Source organism: Clinocottus analis, unplaced genomic scaffold, assembly GCF_023055335.1.
Source record: "Clinocottus analis isolate CAN_PGR_092001 unplaced genomic scaffold, fCliAna1.0.p SCAF_22, whole genome shotgun sequence".
Lineage (NCBI taxonomy): Eukaryota > Metazoa > Chordata > Actinopteri > Perciformes > Cottidae > Clinocottus > Clinocottus analis.
Window position 1 is genome coordinate 1,129,817 of NW_027175954.1, and position 10,184 is coordinate 1,140,000.

At 43.4% G+C, this 10,184-nt stretch overlaps 1 protein-coding gene across 5 annotated transcripts in view; it reads right to left on the reverse strand.

The window, feature by feature from the left end:
• mad1l1 (mitotic arrest deficient 1 like 1) overlaps window positions 1-4,636 on the reverse strand; it is a 56,570-nt gene extending 51,934 nt beyond the window's left edge. For 4 of the 5 annotated variants that reach the window (XR_011078190.1, XR_011078189.1, XM_068589128.1 and 1 more), the window contains exons 1-9: window positions 4,528-4,636; window positions 3,776-3,942; window positions 3,548-3,688; window positions 3,280-3,459; window positions 3,076-3,200; window positions 2,880-2,961; window positions 2,364-2,494; window positions 1,433-1,547; window positions 1,120-1,181 (exon numbers count right to left, since the gene is read on the reverse strand). Coding sequence is in view for 2 of the 5 variants with exons in the window: in XM_068589128.1 (XP_068445229.1) it covers window positions 1,120-1,181; window positions 1,433-1,547; window positions 2,364-2,494; window positions 2,880-2,961; window positions 3,076-3,200; window positions 3,280-3,459; window positions 3,548-3,688; window positions 3,776-3,919 (980 nt within the window). In the remaining 3 variants the exon portion in view is untranslated. Of the gene's footprint in view, window positions 1-1,119; window positions 1,182-1,432; window positions 1,548-2,363; window positions 2,495-2,879; window positions 2,962-3,075; window positions 3,201-3,279; window positions 3,460-3,547; window positions 3,689-3,775; window positions 3,943-4,316; window positions 4,439-4,527 lie in introns of those variants that run through there. The other variant, XR_011078191.1, reaches the window with a different exon arrangement.
• Between the last annotated feature and the right edge of the window lie 5,548 nt (window positions 4,637-10,184).

Below are 10,184 nucleotides of genomic sequence, written 5' to 3' on the forward strand. Positions count from 1 at the left end.
TACGCCGCTAATGCACAAATCCAAGTCAATATTCGCAAATGCGCGCAGCGCCACACTCGGTGAAATTAAGGTGAACAGACTGCTAAATGAAACACTCTCGCTTTCCATTTTGCCTCGACATCCTGGGAAAACAACATCCTGACAATTAAGTTGGCCATTTAGGAAACAGTAAAACAGCTGGAAGGAGTTTTTAACTGTTGATTTGCAAGCTGCATTAACCTTTACTTTCAGTATGAGCCTCACACATACGGCTGCCCTTTAGAAGTCTTACGTGCAATGCAGTTTTTTTTTTTGTTTTTGTTTGTTTTTCAGCAAAAAGCACTCAGGCAGCCAGCAACACGGCAGTCTGAACACCTGAATTTTCAGGAAAGGGTTTTCAAATTTTAACTTCAATTTATCCAGGGTGACAGCCTAGTCTGACATACGATTTTCAGAAAAATGATGGACAGCCCAGTCAAATTATTGCCTGTATTAAACCGAGATTGGTATTACATTCCTGTGATCCTCCCAGGTCTCTTAATAACAGCAAATTTAACAAACGGCTATCGGCTCCCATGACACTTTACGCCAGAGCAGAATTAAACCTTACATGAGGAAATACTTTACTTAATTTCATAATTTTTTGCACAATACTTCTACTTTTTTCTTCCAAACGTGAAAAAAAGGTGTGACTGACACACACACACACTTTAACATTCTGTATACATGACAGCCAGAGTTAATCATCATGAAAATGGTGAGCGTGCACATGTGCATGCGAGGAATACGGCTGCAGTGTTTATAATCCGTCAGATCTGCTCCGTTGCTCACGAGGAAACATGCAATCATTCTCTTATTACCAGTTTTGACTGGATGTATTGAGACACATAGACACAGACACACAGACACACGTAGAAGACAAGAACACACGCACACCTATACAGGCTGGTGGAATCAATCCACAGTGATGAGGCACATTTATTTGGAGAGACCACAGCTCCACCTGGTGGTACTCAATCAGATTTCATGGAGAGAAAAAATACACTGATACAAAACGTAAAAACCAAACACATGGCTACCTCTGCTTTTCTGTCTCACAATCACACTCATACAGACACACTTTGAAAGTGTCCTACTGACCTTATGTTGAGGCCAGTAGACAGCCCGATGTTTTCCCAGGCTTTGAGCTTCTCTGCCAGTCCCTAAGGATTCAGGAAACATTAGGTCACATGTGGCAGCAATCAAGTGCAAGAAATATGAGATACATGAACAAACATATGGGTTTAATCTGCTAAAATTGTCAACAAAAAATCTGGACTCCCGATGTACTGGTCAGCTTTAATGTAGGTTCACTTCCAATGTCTTCATTTCATGTTCAGAGTGGTGGAATGGGATGATGACGCGCCACTTCATCACTTTACAATCTCACAACAGCACGTCGTCTGGGGTTTACCTCCTTCTCCAGTTCCAGATTCACCAGCTCTTCCTTTGTTTTCTCCATCCTCTCCAGCTTCCTCCTCAGCCCCTCCACCTCTTCTTTCAACAGGCTGCAATTCTCCTTGCTCTCCCTGGACAAACCGAGGGAAAGGAGAAAAAAAAACTGAAAAATTAGCTTCACAGATTGGGATTTAGTGTCTGATGTTGAAATGGCATACGTTTGATCCCCGGCTACATTCACACATGATTGACGAGATGTAATTTCTTTTGTAGCAAATTCACAGAAACTCTATGAGCAAAAATAAGACATTCATAGCCGGGTATCCTATTAACATCTTTGAATCAATAACATTCATATAAAATTAAAACAGCTTGTGTCATTTCCCTCTAAAGAAGTTTGGTTTTTACACCACTATTTCAACTGAATATCAAAAGGTGCTGCAGAGGACAAACAATAGAGATAACGACAGATGTTATCAGATAATTTACTTTCCGACAACATATTACTTTTCCCATACTGCTTCTATCGAGAAAAATGTGCTTATTTAAAAAAAATAATAACTATCCTCAAATTAGCAATGACTTAATGTGTGACCATGCAATCACAATATCTTTAGCAGAATTCTAGATGTGTAACCAACATTTTTGAAAACATTATCTTCACCATTGTAGTGTTATCATGAGCATGAAAGTGCACTGAATGCTGTGTTTCTGCACTTGCACTCAACATTTATAATTATGTGTCAAGACTTTTCTCCCTCTTTTCCTCCACCAAAGTTACCCCTCACCTAGCGCCTCCCAGTGATGACCTAAAGTCACGCTGAAATGCCAAGAGTTTCGAAGCAGACTCTTTGACCAATGTGGGGTCGCACAAGGCTGTAGTCTTAAAAAATGAAAGCCCTGTCTATTCTATTGAAAGGCAATTAAATGTGAACAATGTAATTGACCTGAGAAAGGCATTATCTTCTCTGAGGCGCTTCACATCCTTTTCCAGGTCTGGAACCTTGGCCACCTCTGACTTTACGTTCTTCACGATGACGAAGTCTTGCTCCTGGAGGGCAAGACGCCTCTCCAGTTCCTGCCAAAACAAGGGGAGAATTGAGATAAAAGGAATAGCGACAGCACATGTATGCATTAGGTCCACTGCAAAGGCATTCACTGCCCTTTGTTTAACATAGAGGCACCCTTAAATGACACTATTTAAATATGGTTACGCAGAAATGTGTAAAAGAAAAACATTCCAACCAACATCCCGTAATTTAAAAAATAAAAAAATGAAGTGAAAAAGTAACTAAATGTGAAAGCCAACATGTCCAATAACTACACATGTGACATTAAGAACATAGATAAGACTGTCTTATAATGATATGATGAGACTCATACTGCTGTACATAATATCCTTACATTATCAAGGTTTCTAATTGTCAATCAGTTATCAGTCATGTCATCTGTGTGTAACATGCCTTAATCTTGATGATGTGCTCTGAGCAGGAGGACTGGGCAGCTTGGAGACTTTGGCAAAGCAGAGAGACTTCCTGATGCTTCCTGATTATAATACCAAAAAGAAAGGAGTGTTAGGTCAGTATTTTTTCACTGCGGAGTACAGCAGGAAACAAAGCGAGGCAAGTTGGTAGTCTCAGTATGTGCCTGTGCCTGTACCTGCGTTGTAAATCTAACTGTTCCTGCAGTTCCTGGTTTTCAAGGGTTTGAGCAGAAACGGTCAAGTCCTGGTTTTGAATCTTCTGCTTTAGCTCTCTGATCTCATCCTTCAAAGAACTGATGGTCTGGGGACAGATTACAGAAGTAAGCCAACCTAAAATAAGAGACATGACCAGAGTAGAAATGCAGTAAATGTGTATGTACCTGGTTAGCTGTGTTCAGTCTCGTATCTCGCTCTTCCAGTTTCCTGTTCATGCCGTCCAGGTTCTTGCGTAGAGAACGATTTACCTCTACCTGCTCCGCTAGGTTCTTAGCTTCCTCAGCCTCTCTCTCCTCCAACTTTTTAATTCGTCCCAAGAGATCCTGCCTCCGGTCAACCTCATGCTGTCGCATAAAAAAAGGGGTTTAGACAGATTTTACCCAATGTCTTCTCCTATTTGTATACAAATCTGTAAAGGTGTGATGCCCGTACCTCCAAGTCTCGTGCGCTGTCAGAAGCAGCTCTCTCGAGCTCATATCGAGCTCGCTTGTGACTCAGCTCCATCTGCTTCTTCTCCTGATCCAACTGGAGGTAGCGGTTCTGGGAGTGAACCTTCTCTACAGCATCCAACAACTACAGGGAGAAAGACAAGTCAGTCAGTGCAGAGACAAGTCAGTCAGTGCAGAGTGTTTACTGGAGATGCAGTCATTTTCTCTATACCTCCATGCTGCGTTTGTACCGACTCTGCAGGTGTGCGTCCCCCGCCGAGGGCTCTGACAGCCGCTGTGGAGGCTCACTGCGGCTGATGAAGGAATTGAAGGACTTCATGGTTGTGAGTACGGTGGTGTCATCATCCAAATCCATTTTGTTTCGGAGTCACTGGTGTCCTAATGCAAAAATTGAAGGTTCAGAGATAAGAGCAGTGATAGAAACACAACATAGCTAACCTATGTCAGCTAATATATGACACACACACAGATATACACAGACACATGACGATAGATATACAGACACTTACATAGATAGATAGACAGACACATACATAGATAGACAGACAGATAGCTATTGCATACTTTTCAACGGGTCAAACGTCAACGTTATAATACACCAACGTTATAACGTTATTAGCCATTAGCTAACATTAAATAACTGCTTACTTGCTCACAAACGGCAACAGAAGGTATCGCAGTTAAGCTAGCAGCTACAAATAAAAGCTAATGTTTAGCTGCTACATAGTTACACCTTAAAGTTGTTCTGGTACCTTTTCGTGTCTGCCTCCGTGTCGAGCTCTTCAAATATAACTTAGCACTACGATACAGGAGCAAGAACAACAGTTTAAATTGTTTCTGTGTGTGTGTGTGTGTGCTACGTTAGTTAGTTTCTACAGATATTCAGAAGGTGTTAGCATGCGCACGCTCTTACTCTTAGTATTTACGTGAACACCGTTATCACTGTGAAGCATATGACCTCACCTCGGAAGTGACTTGTTTTGCGAAGAGTAGTAACGTTGGATAAGTTATCTTCGCACTGCTAACATGCTAGCTGCACACACTGCATACAGAAATCCCTCCAGTTTAGCTCAAATGAGATGCGTGAAGTATCGCGAGAATTCTCTACGTATCGCGAGAGTGTCAGTTTCAGACCGTTTCAGACGAAGAAGAAATTAAACTTCACAGCAGCGCTGCAGAGTTGTTTTACACATCTTAACTCATGTTTATGCGTTAGAAAATGAGTACAATTAATTCAGGTTAAATTATGTAAAGGTTTTGGACCTCGAGCCACAGAAAAGAAGCTGTTATGGGAGTCAAAATAGACTAAAGCAATTTTCATTATGAGCTTGGCATCGTTATACAGGCTACAAGGAGATGTGTGACTTCATCGACATCATGTAATTGCATAGTTCGTCCCACAGAGGGCAGCACAGCTTTATTCATCAGTCAACATTGAACACATCATGGTGAAGAAGCTGCACAACAGCACGCTGTGACTGGCTCTTCATTATGGAAATAGAGTACACAGTAAGTCTGAACACATACATATGGATATTACAAACCCAAAGCCTTCTGAACTTTAATGGCAAACAATGTAACCTGAAATAAAAACAAATTAACCAAAACACCATCCCTAACCTCCCTTGTTTTTTACAATATTTAATCATCTTGTCAGCAGCACAAGTAGAAGAAGCTTCAACTAAATGACCCCACGGAGAGCAGCAGGTCAATAGGTCAGAGCCGATGCCCTCCCTCCGCTAATATTCATGAGAAAAGAGAGCTGGGCGACACTGAATAAAAGCTAGAGGGAGCCACAGAGGGCGGTTTCTTTAAAAGGTTGTGCGAGATCCAAGGGCGAGAGGGTGGGAGGGGTGTGAATTTGTCTGAAAAGGTCAGACAGAAGACATGTCCTCCTCAGAGTGACATCAGAACTCCCTTTCTCTCTGTCACTGTCTCTTCCTCTCTCGTTCTTTTCCCCCCAAGAGTATTCTGTGTCTCGGTCCGCCGTCCTCGCGCCCCTCCCGTCGCTCTTGACCCCATATCTCCCCCGCTCAATGGCACAATAACGCTTTTTTTCCGCCCCACTGTCTGTCTTTATCTGTCACGGTGTGACTCAGTGGCTCGCCCTTCTCCCTCTCGGGTATGCCGCTGTCCCAATCTCGCCGTCTCCACCTGCACCTCGCCTTCCTGGGGTCGAACTGGATGCAGTGATCGCTGTAGGATGACGTAAATGCACACAAAAAACACACACACACACACGCACATTTAGATGCGCATACATGTTTACACACACACACACACCATAAGAAGTAAATCAGCAGAAGTGCCTGCAGATGTGCCCTTCATTGCCATCTGTTGTAAACCAAATTTGAAGCGCCTCACAGAAAGCCATCTTACGTTTAGTGGCTTTCTCACCCTCAGCATGTAAACATCACCACGAACATGTAGGCTTCAGTTTTATGCAAATGTGAAGTGTTTGGCAGCTGAAACTTAATCTAAATCTACGTCTGTTTTATGTTTCGGTAACTTGTTTTGTTGGTAGCAACTTTTACATCTTCGTCAATTAAGTTCAGAATGATGAGAACGAATAATCTGTTGTTGCAAATTGCCTTTTTTATTTTTTTTTAAAGAAGATTTTAGCATCTCCAGACATTTGAGGTGGTGTATAGTTAAGTTAGTCAACTCAATTACTGCACGTCATTTTTATTTTCATTTATTTTTGAGACACGAAGCCTTTGACATTTTTGAGCTCTCCTCATGGGAGCGGCTGTAGAAAGTCAAGTCAGTCAGATCATGTTTCGCTCACATTAGACAGACAGAGAGAGATAGAAAGAGACAAAGAAAGAGAGAGAGAGAGAGAGAGAGAGAGAGAGAGAGAGAGAGAGAGAGAGAGAGAGAGAGAGAGAGAGAGAGAGAGAGAGAGAAAGAGAGAGAGAGAGAGAGAGAGAGGTCACTTCAAGGTCACCCAGACCCAAAGTGTTGCTTAAATATCGAATGTGAAAACTCTGAATCTGTGAGGGGAGGACTGAGGAGGAAAGTGGGCAATTGGGGGGGGGGGGGGGGCAATAAATAGATAAGAGGAAGCAGAGAAAATGGGAATTGGGTCCATAAGGTGGAAGGCAGGGAGAGAGGGAAAGAAAGGAAGTCACAAAATGGAGACAAACATAAGGAAATAGCAGACGGGAAAGGGCAGAGATGGACTGGAAAACAATGTTAGAGATCAAATAAGGCAGAGGTTAAAGACAGTAATCAATAGAGCAGTGATGTCATATTCTTCTAATGAAGGAGGACAGTCAATCGGAGAGTCAGGCTTCCTGTGTTGCCCCTAGGGAATACTTCAGCAATATTAGCTTATAGATGACATGCATGCTCGTGAGAGAGAGAGAGAGAGAGAGAGAGAGAGAGAGAGAGAGAGAGAGAGAGAGAGAGAGAAAGAGAGAGAGAGAGAGAGAGAGGTCACATCACAGAAAAAAAGTATACATTATATAGAGCATGATTGTGTGTGTGTGTGTGTGTGTGTGTGTGTGTGTGTGTGTGTGTGTGTGTGTGTGTGTGTGTGTGTGTAGGCTGCATCATATTCCCACAAACTGCTGTCACTTACCTGTTTTCCAGAAAAATAATCCACCCAACAGCATTTCCATTGGGACTCTCAGTTGGGATGAAGATGGGATTTGTGTGTTTTGTGTTGGTGTGAGTGTGTGTGTGTGTGTGTGTGTGCGACTGATGTGAGCCATCAGCTGCAACACAACCAATCGCACAGATGCGTTTTAGCCGCAGGGTGGCTTGATTGACACGCGTAAATAAAAAGCTGCTGCAGGTGAGTCGAGCGAATAGGAGAGAGGGAGGGGGCAGATTGAGGATATAAAACGCACAGAGGAGGAAGTGAAGGAGCCTGGTGTGCCGAGAAGGAGGGAAAAGGGAAGATGTGGAGGGGAACAGCTGCAACCAACAGTCAGTCGAGCAGATAGAAGGACTCCCTCCCTACGGAGAGATGTGTGTTGATACTGTGCTCATAATGCACTTAATCTCATATTTGATTTCAACAGGGTAACACAATTATTTAATGTTAGCAGCCGTTCATGGTGTAGTGATCCACCTTCACTGATAACCCCGTTGCTCCGCTTATTCAGCAGGGAAATAACTAAAAGTAGTATTTTCCATCTTTGAAATCAATAGGTACGTCTGCTGTGTATGAAGCACGTCAGTGACTTAATGTGTGTGTGTGTGTGTGTGTGTGTGTGTGTGTGTGTGTGTGTGTGTGTGTGTGTGTTGTGTGCATATTTAGCCCAGGCAGCAACCTGTGGTTTGAAAAGGGGAGCTAATGCAGAAGTGTCTTAAACTTGCATTCTCTCTACTGGCCATCAGGGGGCGACTCCTTCAGTTGCAAAAATAAGTTTGATTGTATGGAAAATGACTCTTCTCACTTGATTAATGATTCCCTCAGTAAACATTGTACGTTTGAGATCACGGTCAATCGCTAGTTTCAAGCACACGACATTATGTTCGTTGAGTAGATAAAGCAGGATGTTTAGGGGCGTGGCTACATTGTGATTGACAGGTCGCCACTCCTACCATACGGTGTCTCTACGTCGCTCCACCGCGGTCTAAATATGGTCCTTTCTGTTTGCAAAAAAGCCAAGATGGCGACGGCCAAAATGTCAAACTGGAGGCTTCACAGCAGCATTTCACAAACCAGGAGGTGACTTTATGATATAGCCAATACTTGAGCTTCATATTTGACTCTTATGTCATATTTAAAAGCCATATCTTTAGCTGTATAATGTTTAAATCCACCCAATCAAATTATTTTTGATTGCATCGTATGAAGACTGCACAGAAATGAGAGTAGCATTGGGTAAATTGTTTAATTTATGTGCTGCTTAGGTCACTAATTAAGTTCTGCTTTGGGGGGCCATTTGCCTCTTCCATGAACATTGTTCATGCAACACAAGAAGGAAGAATTAGCAGGCCCTTTTATGAAATATAATATATCTGCCAATTTCCAACATATTTGAAGAAGCAGGTGCACTCCCTTCTTTGTGTTGTTTTAATGTGTTCGTCCTCTACTGGTCAGCGGATAAGTATTGAGACAGACATGACACGAGGGCAATGAAATGCAACAATGAGCTCCCACAAGGGACACGGAGGTCTGCCGTAAGCATTTGGCTCACAGGACTTAAAAAAAAAAAACACACGCGTGTGAACAACTCAAGGCTTTCTTTGGAAGTTATTTCCCAGACGTCGAGCTTCATGTGTGTCGTTTTTCCGAGGAAACTCAATTTTTTCAAATTGCAAATGCTCACAGACTCACCGAGACTCACGTTGTTCGTATCCTCGTCAATACGTGACCTTTGCTTTTCCTGAGATATTGCTTTGTCTACCCCGGTTTACACGCCACGTGTATGCATAAGGTCGGCGCTGCAGCGACGCTTGTTGGAGCGCAGCAGCAGCTCCTGTAACCGCTTCCGATGCTTCAACTGCGATTGACATTCCAGTCTAACCCTCCAAGACAACGAGGGGTATTTAATGTGCTGTACATCTTCTCTTCCCCTAATTTATATTCTTCTCATCTGTTTCGCAGTGGAGCTTTTACACCGAGTGCTAATGTGACTGCCCAGAAGTCAAGTCAATGTTATTTATGAAAGCCAAACATCGCAAATCTCAATTTGCCTCACGGGGGCATTTCCTGTCCTTAGACCCTCGCTTCGGATTGCTGAAAACCCGCCATGAAAATAAAAAAATAAACACTTTAACATGGAAAAATGTAAACCACAGGAAGAGCAACTGAGAATTAATTGCCAGGACAGATGGAAAACAGAATAGACCGACGTGATAAAATTACAATAGACGATCCGAATGAGAGAGAAAAAAAAAAAGGTTATATAGAAGGTGCAACGCAAACTCCTGTAACCTGGAAAGAGAACAAGCTGCACAAACACAGATAGGAGAATAAAACAAACAGAGAGATACAGAGACAGGGAGAGAGAGAGAGAAACAGAGAGAGAGAGAGAGAGAGAGAGAGAGAGGGAGAGAGAGAGAGAGAGAGAGAGAGGCTAAATCTCCTGGACGAACATACAACACGTGGAATGAGGCAGCAAGAGAGGAGGTCTCTGGATGGTCCAGCACAAAGAAGCCTGAGAAAAAAGAGAGAGAGAGAGAGAAAGAGAGAGATACACAGCTGTGATGGACACAAACACAGACTCCTGATGACTATCCTCTGTAATCAGTGAAGCCTCAAAGATTGCCTCGGCTGTGATCTGCGCGACGCTGCGCTGGAAACGACTCTTTCCACCCCGACCTTTGCAGATCTGATAGCTTTGGCTAAAATTTGGCGGGAGCCAGATAGCGGGCGGGCGCCAGATAGCGGCCGGTCGCGTCCCAGAGCGGGAGGGGCCGGCTCCTAACAGGACGTGGGTGCCCCTCGATCCTCCGGCAGTCAGTTCATCAGTTAACACCTGTGTCCTGATTGATTTTCTGCCCTGCTCCTCCTCTATACATGATTACTGTGAGATCTACAGTCGCCCCTTTTGTGGCACACGGCTTCGCTCTCGAGCAGCAGACGGCTGCCGTGGTCGCAAAAAAGGCAATGGAAAAAAACGGCTAAATGAAAGAGGGAGGAACGCCGCCGGTTCGCAGAA